Source organism: Rhinopithecus roxellana, chromosome 16, assembly GCF_007565055.1.
Source record: "Rhinopithecus roxellana isolate Shanxi Qingling chromosome 16, ASM756505v1, whole genome shotgun sequence".
In the NCBI taxonomy this organism is placed as follows: Eukaryota; Metazoa; Chordata; class Mammalia; order Primates; family Cercopithecidae; genus Rhinopithecus; species Rhinopithecus roxellana.
This window is the reverse complement of record NC_044564.1, coordinates 42,815,325-42,838,483: the sequence shown is the minus strand read 5'-3', so window position 1 is coordinate 42,838,483 and position 23,159 is coordinate 42,815,325. Positions and strand designations below refer to the sequence as shown.

General features: G+C 39.2%; 1 protein-coding gene and 1 long non-coding RNA gene across 4 annotated transcripts in view; one reads left to right on the top strand and one right to left on the bottom strand.

Annotated features, from left to right (window-relative positions):
- The window catches only part of LOC115893871, a 46,028-nt gene extending 37,452 nt beyond the window's left edge, over positions 1-8,576 (top strand). For 2 of the 3 annotated variants that reach the window (XR_004053897.1, XR_004053896.1), the window contains one exon: positions 525-1,442. This is a non-coding gene — a long non-coding RNA (uncharacterized LOC115893871). Of the gene's footprint in view, positions 1-524; positions 1,443-8,194 lie in introns of those variants that run through there. The other variant, XR_004053898.1, reaches the window with a different exon arrangement.
- The window catches only part of PRUNE2 (prune homolog 2 with BCH domain), a 296,911-nt gene that overhangs the window by 31,468 nt on the left and 242,284 nt on the right, over positions 1-23,159 (bottom strand). Inside the window, 3 exon segments of the mRNA XM_030919141.1 lie at positions 546-719; positions 10,876-11,076; positions 13,822-13,901. Coding sequence (XP_030775001.1) covers positions 546-719; positions 10,876-11,076; positions 13,822-13,901 — 455 coding nt within the window.

Below are 23,159 nucleotides of genomic sequence, written 5' to 3'. Positions count from 1 at the left end.
AGGTGGAGGCTTTGACTGGGCTTGGCTGTTGTCAGGCCTAGATTTAATGTAGTGTCTAGAAAGGCAAACTTCAGTTAGGGGAAACAATTACCAGGCTAAGTCTAAAAAAAATCCCCAAAGCTTCTGAAGAGGATTCAAAAGACCATCTTGTAATGAGAAGCACCTCAGGGGTAGTTTAGGACACAGGCCATGGTGTCACATCTTCTGTTCAGTTCAACCGTACAATGGACTGATAAGAATGACAAACAGACATTTAACTTAGACCACTATGGCTTTCAATACATTGGCACAGAACATGATCGCTATCAGATATGTAGCATGAAAAGCCCGTTTTATATGGGAAAGTTATCTTTGCCTAGTAGGATTTTAAATATTTTTTGAATTTAATATGAGGAAATATACTTAGCTCTATAGTTCCCTGAATATGGGCTCTAGAATAGGGTCTTTGAGATGTCATGTTCCAGAGAACTCTAGACTCACTTTCTGATTTTAAATAAAATGGCTGCCCCTTCCCCATTTCCCAGATTCATGCAGAGCTCGACTACCTCCATGAGAAATGACTCTCCTGTAGGGCTCGATGACTTTCATGTCAATGCGCTGCTCTTGTTCTCCAATCACCACTGTCCTCCACAGCCGGTTGTCCTCCCGTTCCTCTTCGGCCGTATATTCTGGAATAGACTCTGACTCTTGGCCAGAATCTTTGTTGGCTGTGGGATCTTCTGGAAACAAAGCATAGAGCAGGGCTGAAGGATCAAGACCTCCATAGTGCAGGCAGCTAAACAGCCAGATGGTAAGCTTTAAAATACTTTTTTAAATGAACACAGAGTACTTCTACGGAATCAACCTGCAGAATCAACCTGATCAAAGTCCTTGTTTTGTACAGCCTTTACAGAGCTTAGCAATATCCTGACCATATAAAGTACACTCAATAAAGTCTTTTTTCATTAACTGAACAACCACCTCCATTGCTAAGGTCATGCTGAGGGTGAGACTAGGTGCAAAGCTTGAGCTGTCTTGCATGGGTAGTGGTCCAAGGTGTGCACAAGCCAGGACCAACTCATCCTTGATCAGGGTAAAGATTGCAGGTCTTTCTAATGGGGTGAAAGGCTTTGTTACTAGACTCAGAAAATTTTGCGGTTTTGGGGTCACATCTCTTCAGTGCTTAAGAGTCTTTTGGGGTCCTCAACTTGGAATCGTGATGATATTACAAGCCAAGACTCCTACGCTAAGACTCTCACAACTGGGCTGAGCCCCCTATTGGGAGCACATCTGGACGTAAATTTGATATTACTTTCTATGTACTATTTCAAAATACGCCACACAAAGACTTTATAGTAAGCGAGAAACAACTGTGTAGACCAGAAATGCTCAAAGACCCCAACTGCACAAGACTCCCAAATTGATGGGTGCATAAAACAATAAAAAAGCCTACTGAGCATTCTCTGGGAAGAAATTTACTCTTGTGCATCAAAAAAAAAAAAAAAAAAAAAAAAAGTAACCATTTTTTAAAAAAACTAAGCAGCAATTGTTTCCATTTTTACTAGAAGTATTAGTAGAGCTTAATGATGGTTATTCTTTGTATGTTTAAGTAATCTGAAAGAAAAGATTATTTATAACCTTCACAATAATTTCAAGACATTATTATTGTTTTTTTTCCATTCCTGGAAAAGCACCGTTGAATTTACACTGCATTTCACTTCTTTCTATGGCACTTTGATGACAACAACAGCACTATTGTATTAAGTATTGACCTTGTACCAGGTACTAGTTGATACTAAAATGGTCATTATACCAATGCAAAAACTGACTTTGAAGTGGTTTGCCTCAGATCACGGTTACTAAACAAATATAGTCAAAACCTTTCCCTTTTTCAGCCCTTCTAATCTATCGTATTGTAGCCTGAATGTGTGACTCTCCTTATTTATTTTACAAAGAGACTGTGAGTCCCTTGGGCAAAGAAACTGTGCCTTGAATCACCTTAATATTCACTTCCACCAACCCGCTCCCTACTTAGCTTACAAACTTACTCAGAACACTCAAAAAAAAATCGGGAAGGTGAGTGAGTAAATGAAGAAAAACTTGGATAATTTCCTGGAAATGGAGGTAATCTGTAAGGGAGCCACCACACCACCATTATGTTCTGGAAGAATTTGCAATTATACCTTCAAAATTGTCTAATTACCAATGACTTAAGATAGCAAAATGAAGTTTGGTTGGGAAGCAATCCTAGCCTTTTTTGCCAACACCAACAGCTACCACCACCTACAGAGCCTTGGGTCACTCTGGCTTCCACTGTGTTCCCACCAGCATGCGGCAGTTTATCAAGGACAGAGATGATAAACCACTGGCTTCAGGCCAAGTGTGTCCCTTGTGCAAATCCACTAATCTCTTTGGAATCCCTTCCTGCTTCTTCCTTCCTACATGGGGTAGATCCCTGGAATGCTAATCTTAGCTCCCTTCGTGGAACTCAATTTCCCGTCTGGTCTCTACTCCCTCAGAACTCTGGATTCTGAAGCAGGTTTGTATTCTGATGCTCTTGTACACATCCCCCTTCCCTCCAGTGAACTTTCCATCCACCAGATACTCGTCATCCTGTTTGGTACCCTCTGACCTGCTCTAGCTTTACCCTGGTCATCTCTGTGGGGTTAAGATAGGGTTGTTTTATTTTCCACAAATTTTATTAAAATCCCCTTATGTAAAACATTTTTGATTGGGTGTGGTGGCTTAAGCCTGAAATCCCAGCACTCTGAAGGCCAAGGCTGCTGGATCACTTGAGCTCAGGGGTTCGAGACCAGTCCTGGGCAACATGGAGAAACCCAGTCTCTACAAAAAATACAAAAATTAGCTGGATATGTTGGCATGTGCCTGTAGTCCCAGCTACTTGGGAGGTTGAGGTGGGAAGATCATGTGAGTCCAGGAGGTCAAGGCTGCAGTGAGCTATGATGGCACCAGTGCACTCCAGTCTGGGTGACAGAGTGAGACCTTGTCTCAAAAATAAATAAATAAAAATAAATGTAGGCCAGGCACCATGGCTCACGCCTGTAATCCCAGCACTTTGGGAGGCCGGGGCGGGCAGATCATGAGGTCAGGAGATCGAGACCATCCTGGCTAACATGGTGAAACCCCGTCTCTACTGAAAATACAAAAAAAGTAGCCAGGCGTGGTGGGCGCCTGTAGTCCCAGCTACTCGGGAGGCTGAGGCAGGAGAATGGCGTGAACTTGGGAGGCGGATCTTGCAGTGAGCCGAGCGCCACTGCACTCCAGCCTGGGAGACAGAGTAAGACTCCGTCTCAAAAAAAAAAAAAAAAAAAAAAAAAAAATTGTATACTACATTCTTTATTACGGTTTTAGTAAAACACATACCACATAAATATAGTCAACTAATCTTTGACAAGGAGCAAAGGCAATACAGCAAAGCAAAGATACTCTTTTCAATAAATAGTGCTAGAATAACTGGGCATTCACCTGTAAAATAATGAATCTGGACCCAGGCCTTTGATCCTTCACAAAAGTTAATTCAAAATGGATCAAAGACCTAAATGTAAAATTCAAAACTATAAAACTTTTAGAAGAGAAAATGTAATTGGCCTTGGGTGCAAAGATGACTTTTTAGATACAACACCAAAGGCATGATCCATGAAAGAAATAATTGATAAGGTGGACTTCATTAAAATTAAAACTTCTATATAAAAGAAAAATCAAGAGAATGAGAATAAGAAGATAAGCTGCAGACTGGGAGAAAATATTTGCAAAACACATATCTGATGAGGACTGTTATCCAAAATATACAAAGAATGCTTAATACTCAACAATAAGGCCGGGCGGGCACGGTGGCTCACGCCTGTAATCCCAGCACTTTGGGAGGCTGAGATGGGTGGATCACGAGGTCAGGAGATCAAGACCATCCCGGCCAACATGGTGAAACCCCATTTCTACTAAAATACAAAACATTAGCTGGGCATGGTGGCGCACATCTGTAATCCCAGCTACTTGGGAGGCTGAGGCAGGGAAATCACTTGAACCCAGGAGGCAGAGGTTGCAGTGAGCCAAGATTACGTCACTGCACTCCAGCCTGGCAACAGCACGAGACTCTGTCTCAAAACAAAAACAAAAAACAAACACACACACACACACACACACACAAAACAAACTCAACGGTTAGAAAATAGGCAAAAGACGTAGGCAGGTAGCTCACAAAGAAGATATACAGGTGACAGGTAAGCATGTGAAAAGATGTTCAATATCATGTATCATTACAGAATTTCAAATTAAAACAATAGCAAGATACCACTACATAGCTATTAGAATGACCCAAATCCAAAACCCTGACACCAAATGCTGATGAGAATGCAAAGCGACAGGAACTCGCATTCATTGCTGGTGGGAATGCAAAATGGTCCAGCCACTTTGAAACAGTTTGGCAGTTTCTTATACAATTAAGCATACTCTTACCTTAAAATCTAGCAATCATACTCCTTGGTAATTACCCAAATGCACTGAAAATGTATGCCCACACGAAAGGCTTCATATGTATGTTTTAGCAGCTTTATTCATAATTGGCAAAACTTGGAAGCAACCAAGATGTCCTTCAGTAGGTGAATGGAAAATAACCTGTGATTTGTCCAGACAATGGAATATTATTCAGCATTAAAAAAAAAAAAATGGTCTGTCAAACCATGAAAGGATATGGAGGAACCTTAATTGCATAAGCGAAGGAAGCCAGTCAGAAAAAGCTACATATTGTATGAGGCCAACTACATGGATTCTGGAAGAGGCAAAACTATGGAGGCAGTAAAAGCATCAGTGATTGCTAGGGCTTGGGGGAAAGGGAGGATTAGGCAGAGCACAGAGAATTAAGGCAGAAAAACGATTCTGTATGATACTACAATGGTGGATGCATGCTGCCACTATACATTTGCTCAAACCCATAGAATGCAGAACACAAACTGAACCCCTCATGTAAACTATGGACCTTGGGTGAAAATGATGTGTCAATGCAGGTTCATCAACTGTAACAAATGAACCACTTGGAAAGGGATGTAGATAGTGAAGGAGGGTGAATGTGTGTAGAGAAACAGGGTACAGGAAAACTCTGTACTTTCCACTCCAATTTGCTGTGAACCTAAAGTTGCTCTAAAGAATAAAGTTCATTAAATTTTAAAAAGTAAAACACTATAATAAAGTACCAGAAATACATAAATGCTTCATGAAAACAATGAAAATCGCCAATGCCACTCATCTATTACTGTGCGATGTGTACTATTCTTCCTCTGCACATACACTGACACGTTTATTTTTCAAAAAGTATGATTATTCTATATATTCTGCATGTTCTATACAGATTGTTCTGTAATTTGTTCCTATCTATTAAAACAGTACAGGTCTGAGACCAGCCTGGGAAAAATGGCAAAACCTCATCTCTACAAAAAAAAAAAAAAATAGACCAATTAGCTGGGTATGGTGGCACATGCCTGTAGTCCCAGCTACTCAGGAGGCTAAGGTAGGAGGGTCACCTGAGCCTGGGTGGTCGAGGTGGTAGTGGGCTGAGATTACGTCAGTGCACTCCAGCCTAGGTGACAGAGTATGGGCCTGTCTTAAAATATAGATGATAGATAGATAGATAGATAGATAGATAGATAGATAGATAGATAGATAGATACATACATACATACATACATACATACGTACATACATACATACATAGAATAGTCTTTTTGTCTCAGTAAATATAAATCCTGCTCATTTTTAAGAGTAGCCCTCAAGTATTCGATTTTGCTGATGTCTTGTAGTTTACCAATCCCATGGTGATGAAATACAGTTTTATTTCTTTCTGTTGTTTCTTTATAAAGAATTTGCTTCAGTAAGCATCTGCAGGAAGGAGTCTTACCTTATTTGTACACATACTGCTATAGGGGAACTTTCTAGCAATGAAGTGCTGGGTCAGCAGGTACAACCACTTCAAGTCTTGGGGACGATTTTGCCCTTGAATATGCTACACCACAATATATGAGAGGGCTGGATTTCCCCCACTGCCAAGAACATGATAGGCTATCAAAGTTTTCAACCCTTGACAATTCAAGAGGAAATCATCACATTGTTTTAATTTGAATTTCTTTAATTATTAAAGAAGGTAAACGCTTTTCACTGTTTATTAGCTATTTATATCTCTCTTACTGACAAGGAGGTACCTTTTAAACCCCTTTCCTATTGTGGTCCTTATGAACTAGTGGGAGGTTTTTGTTTGTTTTGTTTTGTTTCTGGAGATGGAGTCTTGCTCAGTCGCCCAGGCTGGAGTGCAGTGGTGTGATTCAGCTCACTGTAACCTAGTTGGAATTTTTGTACAGAACTTTGTTATATGTTGCAATTTTTTTTTTTTTTGCCTTGTGCTTACCCCATGCTTAGCTTTTAAACTAATATCCATCTTTTCCTGCCAAATAGAAATGTAATATTTTTATGTAGTTGAGTCTGTTAACTTTTTTTTAATGGCTTTTGATTATGGTATCATAGTAAGAAAGGACATCCCCACGTTAAAAGTATATATGTGTACACACACGCGCTGCTATCAGCATTTTCCTATAAAGATAGCATTATTATTGCTCGTTTTAGTGTAAAAGTCCAGGGCTGAATGTTTTTATGGGGTGTAACGCCTAACGTTTCAGAGAGTAGAAGCTGGCAAGTTGCTAGTGTTCCTCCTTCCCTTCCTCTTTTGGCTGATGTAAATGGGGAAAAGAGTTATCTAAGAGCTAGGGCTACATTAAATTTTCTTAAGTTGTTCATTTCTAGAAGTCAACAATACAAGCTAGTAAGAAGTAAAGATAGCTTTACCGACTTTCTGGAATTAGCAAAACCCTCCTGATCTTCATAATTCTTTTGTTCTGACTATAAATTACCATCCTCTCCACAGCCTTCATTTTCCCACTGTTTGCAAGAATATTCAGGTCTCATTTAATTCTCTATCCTGATGTTCCCCAAATTTAATTTTTGGTCTCATGCTTCTTCACTAAGAAATACTTGTTTTTTTTGTCTCCTTTTCTCAACAATGAGTTTTTCTTCCCAGTGACTGCTGGAGTCTATTAAAACCTTGTACACAGGGGAGAAGTCAACTTGAACATTTGCTCGTGTCTTTTTGAGATGGTATAGCACACAAACCCCTGAATGGTCTGTGCTACACAGACTACAGTGGGGGATGCATTGTTGGTGTTCATTATGGACTAACCAATGATGACGTCAGCTGTGGCCTTCCAGGAGGCACATGCATTTGTGACAGCTTTCTGTATCACAATCTTGTACTTGTTAATGTGAGTACTCCTAGAGGCTTTTCTGGTTATAGGAAAGATATCCTATATACTGTTAAAAAGTCTTTAGAATTTTTTTGGTGACAAACAGCAAGCAGGCAGTTAATTTGAGAGAAAAATATTAGCATACAAAATACAATGAAAAATCCTCCTTTCAGTCAACACCATTATGGCATAAGGCTGCTTACAGATAAAACAAAATAAACTTAGCACTTGATTAATTTATATAGACAGTTAAAATGGAAAATTGATTTTATAAGCTGGTTGCCTGTAAACTGTGAAAATAATGGAAAATCATGGATGGGGAAGTTCAATGAATTGACACCCTGATTATCTGGAAATGATGTTGGGGTGCCTTATGAAAAAAGAAAACTGCCATTAGGGGCTAATATTTAAAAAGGTCTTTCAGAAGGGGTCACTAACCATCACTTGGGAGCCTAAGAAGGAAAAACATAAGAGCACATGAGGATTTCTTATAACATTCTTATCAGAAATATTCAGGCTAAAATTTATCATTTTTCCACTTCCCTTATAAAATACCTTTCTGAAGATCTGAATGGTGGTAAAAATAACTTTGTTGTTGGTTTGGGAAACAGAAATGAGTTATTATTTTTCCTGACCTTTGGATATAAGTTTCTAGGATTAGTAAATTAAAGTATTAAAAAAGAAAAAACTCAGATCTTTCTTAATATGAAAGAACGACCTCCCAAGTCCATCATTAGCTACGTGTTTTTGATATTTTTGGTACTTTGTAAATATGAAAGAACATCAAACCTGAATTATTTCACAGTACCTTAACTTATATTTCCCCACATTTGGACACAACTATTAAAGAAAATTGCTTGAAAGGGAGGACCAGTTGAATATATTTGATAGTGAGCTTCACAAATTTTCCACAGGCAAAACTGCATTGTGAGCAAAAACCCTGGCAGAGGCATTTGGTCATCAGCTACTGAATAAAACAGGTAAAGGCCTGAAAAACCTTCAGGCATTTGGTAAGTAACTCTTACTGTGTTTTTTTTGTTTTTTTTCTTTTTTAAGAGTCCGCAAGTCAGGAAATCGGGATAAAAAGAGGCCTAAATGTGAGCAAGAGCTATCACGTTTGGCTTCAAGTATGTAAGCCCAATCTAGTAACAGACCTTTTTCCATTCATTGTTAGCATATTCACTGGGAAGCAGCATGGGCCAGGAGCTAAGGGCAACAATGAGCTGTGTGACCTTAGGCAAATTACTTAACTTCTCTGTGCTTCAGTGTTCTCATCTATAAAATGAAATAAATGAAAACTAGATAATGAAATATATAATATAATGAGGTATATAATATAGAAAGAAAAATATATAAATGAGAAATATATAGTAAAAATATATAATATAAAATGAAAAATATGTAATGAAAATACATATGTGAAACATATAAATGAAAAAGTATTCATTAAAAGAAAATAAATTATGGCCCAAATGTTTTTGAAAAACTATAGCTTAAAAACCCCTATTTTGTTTAGAATGTATATGCCTGGTTCAAAATGCTGCCACGAGAAACCTAAGAAACAGGCTGCCTTCAAGTATTTATTTCATACTTCAGAACTAAAACATATTTATAATCCAACCCTCTTATACAGTCACTTATCCGTGTCCTCATGTTTACAAAATACAGCTATTCAGGCGCACTTTGTGTTTTCAAAGTTTCATGTTTTTGTTTAGAACCTCTGACCATATACTTTTCATTTGAAAATTAGGGTAGATGTAAAAATTCAACTTACTTTACAATTCTGTCCTTTGCATTTAAGACCTAAAAGCAGGGTTGTGGCCATTAAACTGGTTCTTTCAACACAGCTATGTCAACTACATTAAAAGAGCCATGTCAGCAAGTGGCAGTGTTAATTACCAGCTTGCTCAGCCACCAGTGCTTTGCTTGACAGTTTTACTATGTATAAAAATAAAAGGTTCAGATGTGGTGTGACAAAGTTCTGCTGGCAACAGAGAAGCAAATACGGAGGCGAGGGAGGGGCCGGTAGGATCATGCCACAGTCTTCTGTGGGATTTTGTCAATATATTAGCAGGAAAAGAGTGGGAGCTGGTAGGGGCAACTGGGATGGATAGAGGAGCTGCTGAAGACTCTCTGGGATGACAGGAAATGATACAAATTCCAGACCTTCTTTCACCTCCTATTTGTGTATTTCAACCTACAGAATCAACTACCCGGATAACTATGGAAATTCACACTTGATAAAAATGCAATATAAAATCTCTACTTACACTAAAGAACTTAAGCATGTAACCAAATATCACCTGGACCCCAATAACTTATGGAAAAAAAAATCTCTACTTAAGCATAATAGACCATAAAACAGGTCGTTTAGCCATTTCCTTTTTGAGGAAATAAAGCCTTAAGCTCTGTCAAGGTAGAGTCTGAACTGCACTGCTCACGTCAGCTCAATGACCACTGGTTGAAATAATTAGCTAATTTGGTGACTTTTCTAATTATGCTCTTCAGGAGTGGAACTGCTAGAATTAGCATATCTCTAAAAGTCAGGCTATCACTTAATTGTGGCACCGTATTACTTTTAAGATTGCGTGAATTCTTAAAATGAATAAAAGCAATATCTGTGTCGCAGACTCACTCGCTTTCACTTTCAAACATTGTAACTTTGGAGAATTCCACCCTGGCTAATACTGAAACAGAAACTACATAATGCCATTAAAAAAAAAAAAAAAAGCAAATGTTTTATATTTGTACATTTTTCTTAAACCAAATTTCATAGAGCAAGAGAAAGAACTAAAGACTGATGTTCATATCAGGAGTGTGAGTCTTGGATGATCTGACAACTTTTAATTATCTTCCTTTTGATCATTTCTCCCACTCCCCCTAAACCATCCCTTCTTCCTTCCTACTTTATTGGAGATGCAGAATCAGACATAAAGTCCTTGCTCTCATGGAGCATAGATTCGAGTGGTAAGAGAAAGACAATAAAGATGCAAACAAATAGTTAAATAATACAATTTGAATTAGTGATACATGGAAAATACAATGAATACGGGGACAGAGAGTGACTAGGTAGTGGGAGTAGGGAAGTGGGATGCACCTTTGATTACAGAGGTCAAGGAAGACCTCTCTGAGGAGGTGACATCTGATTAACATCTGAATAAAGAGAAGGAGTCAGTCACGTAAGGATCTGGGGAACAGAACTTTGCAGATAGTGGGAACTTATATGAGAAATTGTCAAGCTCTGATTTCTCTTCTTCAAATTTTACCGTCCGGATTAAATTCTCTTCCTCTGCAAACCCAGCCCCGGGTTTCTTACAACACAGCATATAATAGTCTTCCCTCAGCCCTCGTGCCTAGCATAAATGCTAGCACAGAGTAGGGGTGAATAAAGAGCAATGGTTATATATGACCTCTGTGAACCACACGTTCTCTGTCAAGCTCCAAACTGTCAATCATGGCCACCTATGACCTGAAATAAAAACAGAAGCTTCTAGAAATCACAAAAAGGATCCACTGGCACAAAAATGAGAGGTCTGTTAGAAAATCTTTTACTTATTTAGCATTTAACTTTGGCCTTGCCAACTTAGTGACTTACCATGGCCAGTGTACTCAAAAGAATCTGCTTCATCGGGGGTATCAAGTTCATCCACATTGATGTCAATTTCATCTGGACTGTCTAAGTTATCATCAGAGAGAATAGATCCTTCACTTTGGTCCAGAGAAAGATTGATATTTGGGGCTGTGAGCTTGATTCTCCGAGGATGAGTGCCATTAAGATCCAGAGAATTAGGAGGTTCTAAAGAAGAAAGAGAACAGCAACATCAAGTATTAAACCAGAGGAGCAATCTAAATCCAAAATTTCAAAATCTCAAATGCTCCAAAATCTGAAACTTTTTGAGTGCCAACACGATGCGTCAAGGAAATACTCACCGGAGCATTTTGGATTTCAGAATTTTGAATTTGGGATGTTCAACCAGTAAGTATAATCCAAATATTCCAAAATCTGAAAAAATCCAACATCTGAAACACTCTGGTCCAAGCATTTAAGTAAGGGATACTTAACCTATACAGTGGCTGCCAAGAGGGGGTTTGGGCCCAGTGGAAAACATTTTTCAAGTCCTTTCAGCAAAAGCAGACCTGATAGAAATCTTTGTATGAGATTTAGAAACCCTTCTTGAAAGCAGCCCTCAGTAACTGGATCCTCCCAACCCCCTCAGCCTTGGCCATGTAGAAACAGGAAGTAGGAGCTATTGCTAAATGGGTAGGTAACTAGTTTTTAGAATTTCCCTGTTCAAGTTTGAAAACTTGAAATTGCTATAATAATTGAATTAAATTTTCACGGGGTATATTGCATATGAAAAACAGTTAAGCTTACATATACAGTTGTCCCTTGATATCCATAAGGGATTGATTCCAGGACCCCTGGTGGAAACCAGAATGTACAGATGCTCAAGTCCCTGATATAAAATGGTGTAGTGTTGACATATAACCCATGCACATCCTTCTGTATACTTTAAATCATCTCTAGAATAATACCTAATACAAAGTAAATAGCTGTTGCACTCTGTTGTCTAGAAATAATGACCAGGAAAAAAAGTTTGTACATGTTCAATACAGATGCGATTTTTTTTCTTTGAATATTTTTCTTCTGTGGTTGGTTGAATCCATGGATTTGGAACCATGGATAGAGAGGGCCAACTATATTTTCTAATGGTTTGTGTTGACTTTACTCCTATGGAATGTAGGTTAAGAACTTTGTCATGTTCACAGACACTCTCAAAATACTTCTTTTAGGTCCTGGCAACTCTGTATATAATCTTCAGTGCCCTTTACGTGGCTGAAGTATCCTCCCAGGTAACATTCTTGGAACTTACCCAAGCAGTCACCAGCTCTTATGCCAATCTCATTTGACATTGGTTCCTATAACGTAAGTGATAATCTTATGTGTAGGCTCCCTCCTTTCACTGTAGTATGTGTCTTGCTGCTCAGCTGCCTTTCATTTAATAGAAGCAGAGCTGGAGAAGTCATTTTTAACCAAGCTTAAACTAACAAAACAAAGGTAGAGAGATAGCCTACTGTAGTATAATAAGAAATATATTTGGTCTTTGGCCCTGGTTCCAGGCACAGAGGTCTTAAAACCCTTGTCATTTCCTAAGGTGGATGGTGTCAGAACTGAATTATAGGATACCCAGTTGGTGTTCATTAGAAAACTGCTTGGTGTGTGGCAAAAACAAAACAAACAAAACAAAACAAAACAGAACCCTACACATCCGGTCACAGAAGTGTTTAGTGTGAGAGCAGAGTAGGACAAAACAGTTTGTTGCCTTCACCTAAAACCAGAAATGACAGGATTCCCAAGCACGAAGTATTTTGAAGACCATTTGGTATACCCTTCAACTCCAGAATTCTGACTCCGGCCTTATCCTAGAGAAATTGGCACTGTTCCCTTGTCATTAAGCTTTTTCTTTTCTGAATGGTACATCACCCAAACTCTGTTCCAGGTAATGGTTTTATGTATTACTTGAAAAAAGTTTCTATTGACAAGTAAGTTTCCACACTGAGTTTCTATATTTCAGGAATTTGCAGAACAGTGATGTCCCAAAGAATTCTTTGTGATGATGAAAAGTTTTTATATGTGGCTACTGAGCACTTGAAATGAGGCTAGTGCAACTGAAGAAGAGCATTTTAAACAACTGTTTTTAATTTTAATTAATTTAAATAGCCACACGTGACTAGCTGCTTACCATATCAGATAACCATAGCCTCAGTGCCTTTATCATTCAAGAGTACATTGTGAACTTGGAAGATTCAAATAAGCATACTGTGGCTACCAAGCATATTTGGCCATAGAACGTTTAGAAATAATTCTGTTACATGACTAGTATTTTGAAGAATGCATTTCAAATACTACAACAGAAAACAAATGTAATTGCCTTCCCTCTTCCCACCATACTGTAGGCTTGGCTGAGAATACATGATTCAGGATCTTGGTATGATCCTGGAGTTGGTGTAATGTAAGAGAGTGACCCTGGAACACAGAGAGAGTTATATAAGTTGCAACTGAAAAATTAAATTGTTTTTTGTGTATGCCTTGGGTTGTAAACTCCTAAAATGCAGGGTGGTTGTTTTTTGTTGTTGTCTTGGTTTTGGTTTTGATAGTTAGGATACTGAGCATTCTTGATACCACATTTCCAATTTTAAGCATTCTTACAATTACGTGTAAATGTGGGGAACTTAGACATTAGTCAGAATTTGGTACAATATACAGTAGCCAATTATCACAGGAACTGAAAACATTGGCAGATAAAGCTGTGGTCTAGGAGACAAAATGCAGCCCACACTAGCGAGCATCAGTATTCAAGCCACCTCTTAAATTAACCAAATGGAACCTAACACCTTCATATCACACATTTCTTTTTTTCCTCTCATTGTTATCACTGAAATCATAAGTTAGATGCATAGGAAATAATTCTTTCACTGAATAATGAAAACGTTGGGATACAGAATACCAACAAAGGAAATGAACACATGCTGCTCTCACCAGGCCTCATGTCTGCAGCACTGGGACTCAGCACCCCCTCTTCAAAGGGGATGTCCATTCCTACATCCTCTGACAGTAGTCTGCAAAAAAAGCAAAGCAAAGCACATCAACAATTGTATAGGACTTCATTTCTTTTGAAAAGGAAACCCAGAGAGTCCAGGATAACATTTTCAACTCACTTAAAATAAACCACAGATGGGAACTGAATCCACTGTAAGTGGTCCCAAATTAAAGACTTTCTGCAGTTATGGTAAATGAGAACAATGGACACCAATTTCACTTGCATACATCAAGTCATTTCTACTAGCTCACTTAAGTAAACACACACCAAGTGGGAAACTCAGAAATAGGAATATATATATATATATATATATATATATATATATATATATATATATATATTTAACAACAGGGTCATTATATGTGCTTTGTATACATCTCTTACTCTGTAAATTTGAGTATTTTAATTAAATTCCCATGGACAGAGGGAGAGAGAGCATATTCTGTTGATCTCAGTTTTCATTTGTAAACTAGGGATATACCACCTACTTCACCAGGTTGTTTAAAGATTAAGCTACAAAAGTAAAGTGCCTGACACTCCTGAGCAGGCATAGACTGGTGTTATTTTTCTTCCTTTTTTGAATATTTAAAGAGTCACTGTGAATATATGTTGTTGAAGATGGCTCTGGTCATGATTTCCCACCTCTTTTTTCTAATCAGTGCTGAGCCCACGACCATGTGTATTAGCACATTTGGTAAGAAAAATGTAGGGAAATAGGAAATACCGAAGACAATTGTGATGAATCTATATGCTCTTCTAAGAAGCTGACCACTGTTCACGATACATTTCTCTTGATTTATTTTCATCCTTGGACCTTCGTTCAGTAAGTACCCATTTACCATAATATATTTTTCTTCTTGGTGAGTTTCACATAATTTCATTCACCTAGGGTGAATCCTTATGATGTGGGCACTAACCTAATTTTAAACATGATAAACCTTTATGTTAAAGTTCTTAATTTATTTCCCTTCTCCCTCTCTTTGCTCTATGTAATGCTGGATCTACCAAACCTTTGGAGTTTAATCTACTTCTCCAGGATGCAAATCAAATCCCCTACTGTCAATAAAGCACTATGATGAAAGAAAAGAATCTGCACCCTTAGTGATTACTGCATTTGCTTCATTTATTCAACAAATATCTGTTGAGTGTCTACTGTGCCGAGGATACAGAGGAACAAGCCAGACCCGTCTCATTCTAGTGGTGGAGTTGGAATGATGGAGTTGATACAATGACCACTACCTCCAAGAACTCAGTGCTGCTCCCCTGGATAGAGTTAAGTGCCTGTGTACTTACCCACCACCTCCTGAGACCCCTTCAAAAGCTCAGCATCAGGGAGTTTCTTTGTCTACATTCTTTCTGTGGCTTTGACCCTGTGTGTTCTCTAAAACTAGACCTGTGCCCTGGTAGCAAAAGAGCGTGCAAGAGGTTGGCATGTAAGACAGACAATAATGTATCAGCAGGAACAAGATAACTTGTGCCAAACAGAGATACACTATGATAGGTGGAATCAAACCATGTTATTCAGCAACAAAGGTTGGGGAGGTATGCAAAGAGAAGATCTGCACCAGACCCCAGTTTTGAAAGTCCTAGGACCTAAAGGGATGGATATCTGGGTATCCCATGATCCTGCAGTTTTTGGAATTCCTTACAATGATCTTTGTCATTCTGTGTGTTCTCCTTGACATCAAACCTCTCGTACCTGTCAAGTAGCAAAATGCTGCTATTAAGAGCTGCTGGATTGAAATTGTAGTTCTACCACTGACTGTGTTGGATTGAATTATCAAGCCTGAAATATTCTAAATGCACATGTACATTATTTTTCTAGTTATCTGCCTAAGAGTCAACCTTGAACACAAATTAAGACATCAGATTTTTATCTGCCTGACAGAGCATGCAGGATGTGGGCCTTGGCCTCAAACTAAATACGATGGTTTTAAAATAGATAGGATCAGCTTAAGTTTAATAGATTTTTTTTAAATTGTGAATTATGGGCAACATCATGGAATAATTGCAGGAGTCCTGCCTGGATATGAGGTTTTAGTTCTGAGCTGTGGTTCTGCTGCCAGTATCGACAAACTGATTAACTCTGACAAGATTAGTTGACCATTTCAACATCATAGTGACTGTGGAGAATAAATACAATACAAATAAAAGTACTCTGTAAGTCATAAAACACTGTCTGAGTTTAAGGTATTACATACCCTCCACTTAAAACATAGTACCAGGAGCAGTGGTTTAATTTAAGCACATGTCATGGTTGGACAAATCATAATTAAGGTCACTATAATTTGGGCATTAGCCCAGATAAAACATAATCTTATTACTGCACAAATCTCCACAGAGCCTAGAAATGGTCTCAATTCATTGATGTTAGAAAATAGAGTCTTTGCCTCTAAGTGCGCCTTTTCCACACAAAGCAGAGACCCTGTGAAGAAGCCACAGATTTCTTCCCCCCATGTTAGCATGCACTAGGGGAAGAAAAATGCTGAAGGCTGTGATCAATGGATGACCCAAGGAGAGAGAGTCACACAAACTCATGGATATTAAAGAACGCTAGGCCGGGCGTGGTGGCTCACGCCTGTAATCCCAGCACTTTGGGAGGCTGAGGCGGACGGGTCACCTGATATTGGGAGTTCAAGAACAGCCTGACCAAGATGGAGCAACCCCATCTCTACCAAAAATACAAAATCAGCCGGGCGTGGTGGTGCATGCCTGTAATCCCAGCTACTCAGGAGGCTGAGGCAGGACAACTGCTTGAACTTGGGAGGCGGAGGTTGCGGTGAGCCGAGATCACGCCATTGCACTCCAGCCTGGGCAACAAGAGTGAAACTCCGTCCCCTCCACCTCCAAAAAAGAAGGCTATAGGGACATGTTAGAAAACCCCTGGGACTGAGGGAAAGCTGAGCCAGAATAGCCTAAAAGCAAATCTAAGAGAAACCCAAGTCACGCTCGTTGTAAATACTTCAACCACATTCATACATTAAGCCCATAAACATTTGCAGAAATGAAGTGGCCAAACTGAGCAGTTGGTGATTAAGCAGGACAGCAGTTTTATGATCAATACTGAAGCCTCTCAGGATCTGTTAGGTAACAAAACAGTTCAGTGTAAAGGTCTGTATTTTACTTTATCTATCTGTAGCCTCTACTTCATTTTGAGTTTCTTTATACAGAATGGAGCTAACCAAGAGGTTGAGGGAATTGTAAACAGAAGTCTGACTGTACTATGGCTGAAATAGCTACATGTCTCCATCTAGAGGATGTATTAAAACTGCTTCATGGTTTCTTTGCTGGATGGTACTGTGACATTAACACCATGTGTGTTAGAAGATCAATGTGTTATGACATGCGCCACATGACTTGCTTTGGCTAATGAAGAAAGAGTCGAAGGGAGAGATGTTGCTTCTGAGCAGAAGGCTTAGGAGCAAGTGTGTGAGGAGCCACATCCTCTTCCCACCTTATTAGCTGTGGAGGGGCTCGGCCAGGCTGTGTCCTGAGTGCCTCCGATGAGCAGAGGCCTCGACGAAAGCTTGTTGGAAATGTAAACAAGAAATGAAGTTTTGTTGTGTTTTGCCCTGCGATATTGTAGTTATTTGTTACCACATTACAATCTAGCCCATTCTTACTATATAGCTGGCCTTTATTGTTTCAAAGGGAATATCTGACTTATGCTATGCTCAAAATTTTATTTCCTGATTTGGGTAACCAATTTTCCACATTCTTAGCCCAGATTCATATTGACAGTAAATATCTTCACGTCTGGATTGCTAAAACATCAAAGCATGTTTTAATAAATAGGAACAAAAAGCTTGAAAAGACATTGAATGCTTTTAAGTATTCTATAAGATTGAGTATTAATATATGACCTTTAGGGTTTTTGTCATAGCCTTTTATCACTTGCCAATTTACTTAACATCTTCTTTAGTTGACTTATTTTATTAAGGTTGAGAGGAATGTTTGTATCGTTAGTGTACAGGTTGAGTATCCCTTATCCAAAATGCTTGGGACCAGAAATATTTACACTTTCTGACTTTTTTGGATTTTGGAATATTTGCATTATATACTATAGTTGAGAATTCCCGCTCTGAAGATCTGAAATCTGAAATGCTCCAGTGAGCATTTCCTCTGAGTGTTGTGTCAGCACTAAAGAACCTGAATTTTGGAGCATTTTAGATTTCGGACTAGGGATACTCAACCATTATATGTAAACTTAAATCACTCAGGTAAAATAAATGGTGAGTGATTTAAGTTACATAAAATAAATAACTTATATATAGAAAAAAATAAATATAATAAAAATAAAACAATGCTGTTAAATTTAAGTTAGAAACCCCTGGAATCTCACTCAGGGGTTTCTCCTCTTTGCTAAAAAAGAGATGTTAGGAAGTGTTGGCTAAGTCTTACAAGGTGTAAAGCCATGTATCATTAAAAATACAAGAAATGCTATATGAAATAGCGTACCCCAAAAGTAATAATACATTTCCAAGCTTAAAAAAAATAAGATTAAGTCTGCAGGTGCCAGAAATACAGAGTTATTATAGAAGGCTGATAAAAAGCTAGCACACAGGGTTCTTGCACTGGACACGGGCTTAGGGTATCACAGCATAAGGGACCTCCTGGTGATAGAAGAAAAGCCTAGACCTGAACTTCTATACAGGGCTCTGGACCTTCAGGAACTTTCCCCTTAACACAAAGGGGATGGAAAAAAAAAACTCTCTCCTCTGGCCTTGGAAAGCATAGTCTACTTGAATCTTGGGTAGAAAATAAAAAGCAACCAGTAGGAGCTGGAGACACTAGTTGTGGACTGCTCATGTCTCAATTTATATTACCTGAATGATGTAGAAATGAATCAAGAAATTAAGATGAAAATTCATCTAGGATCACTGAACACCTAGGACCCTAGGGTTCCAAAAGAATCAGATGTGGGCCAGGTGCAGTGGCTCACGCCTGTAATCCCACCACTTTGGGAAGCCGAGGCAGGTGGATCATGAGGTCAGGAGTTCAAGACCAGCCTGGCCAAGATGGTGAAACCCTATCTCTACTAAAACTACAAAAATTAGCCGGGTGTGGTGGTGCATGCCCGTAATCCCAGCTACTCGGGAGGCTGAGGCAGAAGAATTGCTTGAACCCGGAAGGCAGAGGTTGCAGAGAGCCGAGACTGTGTCACTGAACTCCAGCCTGGGCAACAGAGCAAGACTCTGTCTCAAAAAAAAAAAAAAAAAAAAAGAATCACATGTGAAACCACTTGGTAGTGCTTACTTCTACAAGCAAGTTTCACTGGAAATCCAATTAAAAGCAAGAAAAAAACTCTCTGAAAGATGAGCTCACATCAAAAAACCCTATAAACTACACTTGGGAAAAATACTTTGAGGGATTTCCAGGAGATGCAATAAATAGAAAAATTAGCAATAAAAGTACTAAAAAAATAGAATAACATGAAAGAGGTCATAATGATTAAAGAATGATGTCTAAACCGTTGTTGTGTTAAACCACTGAGATTTGGCGTTGTCACAGCAGGTAATGTCACCAAGCCCTGCATAGCCATTCTGCTTAAAAAAGAAACATCTAAAACATAATAATGCAGAAGTGTTGACAAGCAAGTGGTATTTTTTAAAAAACAGAAAAATACTAAACACAAGACAGCATTACAATATTATTATTATTTATCATTATTATTAGTATTTTTTGGGACAGTCATCCAGGCTGGAGTGCAGTGGTGCAATCTCGGCTCACTGTAATCTCCACCTCTTGGGTTCAAGTGATTCTCCTGCCTCAGCCTCCCAAGTAGCTAGGATTACAGGTACCTGCCACCATGCACAGCTAAGTTTTGTATTTTTAGTAGAGATAGGGTTTCGCCATGTTGGCCAGCCTGGTCTCAAACTCCTGACCTCAGGTAATCTGCCTGCCTCGGCCTCCCAAAGTGCTGGGATTACAGGCATGAGCCATGACACCTGGCGAGCATTACAGTATTAATGCCCAACAAAACAGACTTCAGAAAAGGCATTATTAAGGCTAAAGACAGTCATTATTTAGTGTTACAAGGAATAATTTTTCAGAAGATGTAATAATTGACAGCCAATGTGTTCTTAACAACATAGCCTCAAAATATGTAAAATACAAATTGAAAATAAATGATTAGGCAAAATAAATTTCATGGGGGAAATTCTGAATATACCTCTCAAGCATTTATAAATTAATTTGAAAAGAAATATATAAGACTATGGCCGATCTGAACAATGCAGTAATATAGCTTGGTCTAATGGAGAGATCTGCAGTCAATAAAAACACAGTTTTTTCTTTTTTTGAACTCACCAAAACTTACCATACATGATGTCTCATAAAATACCAAAAGTTAACATCACATGTACTATATTCTCTGACTTCGGGGCCATACCTCTAGTTATCAATCACAAAAAGTCTCCAATCACAGTTTGGAGACTGAAAAACACATGTGTAAGTAACCAAACAATAAAGCCCTGCACATCCAAACTTGTGATAGCAGCTAAAGAAGTTCCTAGAGGAAAATAAATAGCCTCAAGTTCAGATTTTAGGAAGTAAGATGAAGTGAATTAGCTAAGCATTCAACTCAGCCCAGGAAGTTATGAAAAGAAACATGCTCTTAGGTGATTTGATGCTATTTATGCTACGTCTGTGCACCTTCTCTAATGATCCTGAATACCACCAAACGGAGAAAGAACGGTGGCAGAAATGGAATTCTCCAATTTGAGAATGGAGCCCACGCATATTCCTAGATTGTGTGTTTCTGATACTTACACTTCTTCATATGGAAGGCTAATTGCAGTATGTGACAGAGAATGAAGGACAACAAATGCAGAACTTTTAGACATAAATGCACCTTCTTGCCTTTAGAACAGGTACAAAATGAAGCTCATTCGGCATTTTGTATTCTTTCAACATATCTGAATCTGGAGGGATTTGACTGTTGTTGTAGGATTAGCTTTGCCTGAGATTAGGTTCTTTTTAACAGGAAATGAGCAGTGAGCCAAGAGCTGGCACACACATACCAATAGCATTTCTAGATGGTAATGTTTCCTGACAGACACGGATATCCGGCAGCAGGTGGCACCCCTTTTCAGGAATTACCATTTTTACAAGATTGGCCACTAAAACATATACCTCCATAAAAAGTAAAGTAGCAGGTCATGACGTGGGGTTCATTGTTCTTTAGAAAAATACTGACGGTTATGCTGATATATTTTGGGCAAATGGTTACATAAAGAGAAATATCCCTTGTGTCAGAGTTCGTTAAAACTCTCCTGGCTTCCTTCTAGTCTAGTAAGATCTGCTGGACTGATAAGGTTGTTGTCTCTAGAAACAGAGATATAAAGAAAAAAGAAAACACAAATAAAACCTTTCATGAGGTGCTTGCCTTCCCTCGTTAAGAATATCAATTAGCCCACGGGCTGGAGGACTGCCACGTGAGGGTTCTTGTCTGATAAAGTAGGCTGCTCCATTAAGCCAGCAGTACATGACACCCGGTGAACCAGAGTACTTATCAAATTACTCAAAGTAGGAGGTGAGCCTGAAGCAGCACTGAGTTTCACACTTTGCCTAATCAAGCTGACCCCAAGACAGGAGATGCCACAATAGGAAGCTGGGGTCAAGTCCATGAAATAAGGAAGGCTCTTAGCAACAGTTTGCTAACCCAGCTGGGCCTCTCTCATCCTAGAACAGGTAAGCACTGTGGCCAGGCAGGGAGAAGCATCTTAGAAGCCAGCCAGCTAAAGAGAGATGAAGGAGGGAAGTGAGAGCTGGAAAAGAAAACTGACTGCACACGGTAGGAAGATAGGCGCTGAGCACCTGCCCAGACACCACCTTCTTTAGGGAAGGTGCAAAACCGCACAAACCACAGCCAAACATTCTCAGGTTCTCAGAGGGGAGGGACACAACACAGCCTCCTTACCCAGGGTCAGATTCTAAAATTCTGCAGGGAGCAAAAAAATCACTTGTAGCTCAATGATCCTCAAACATTTTCTTGAATTGTTCCCTGAATACAGTGTACATGGTTTTGTATGTCAATTTTTTTTTTCTTTTTACAGTGAGGCTTATAAACATGAACATTTGAGGAATGCTGAGCAGGAATAGAAGGAAAGCCTATATTTTTATCATTTCAACTTCTTTGCTTTTCAGAGAATAATTAACGCCTTGGCTGTGAATGATGGATGCATGGAGAATTCTACCTCTTGCCTGCAGACTATCTGCCAGCTTCTTTTAATATTTTTCCTATAACCTTAAGATCTATCAATAGATTTGTTTGTTGTGGAGATTAAATTAGACGGCATAATTTCACATTGGAGAGGGGCATATACTTGTTTAGGAAGTGAGTTTACAGTTCACAACCAGGATAGCTCAAAGGGATGTCAAACTGAACATGTTAAAAAACGAATCCTACACCTTCCTCTACGCAAATCCGCTACATCCTACCTTCTCTGTGACGACTTTGAAAAGTGTCCATAAATTCTTTGACACTCGCTTCAAAAGGTGGAGCCTAATTTCCGTTCCCTTAAGTGTGGACTGAACAGAATAAGGTGGAATGGATGGTGGGTGACTTCTAAGGCTAGGTCCTAAAAAGCACTGTGTGCTTTGTTCTCTCTTGGGTCTCTCAGTCTAGGAGAAACCAGCTACCCTGTTGTAAGGACAGTCAAGCAGCCCTGTGGAGAGTCCATGTGGCAAGAAACTGAGGCTTCCTGTGAAAACCCAGGAAGGAACTGAAGCCTTCTGCCAACAGACTTGTGAACGAACCATCTTGGAAGCAGATCCTGCAGCTCAAGTCAAGCCTTCAGACACCTGCAGCCCTGGCTAATGTCTTGATGGCAACTTAACAAGAGACCTTAAGCCAGAACCATCTAGCTAATCCACTCTTGAATTCCTGATACAAACACTGGGAAATAATCAATGTTTGTTGTTTTAAGCTGCTAAACTTTGAGATTATTTATTTTATTCATTTTTTTTTGAGACAGGGTCTTGCTCTATTGCCCAGGCTGGAGTGCAATGGAGCGATCTTGGCTCACTCCAGTCTCTATCTCCTGGGTTCAAGTGATTCTCCTGCCTGAGCCTCCTGAGTAGCTGGGATTACAGATGCACACCACCACGCCCAGCTTATTTTTAGGAGAGACAGGATTTCACCATGTTGGTCAGGCATGGTCTCCAACTCCTGGCCTCAAGTGATCCTCCTGCCTTGGCCTCCCAAAGTGCTGGGATTACAGGCATGAGCCACTGCACAGGGCCGAGATTATTTATTATACAGCAATAGCTAACT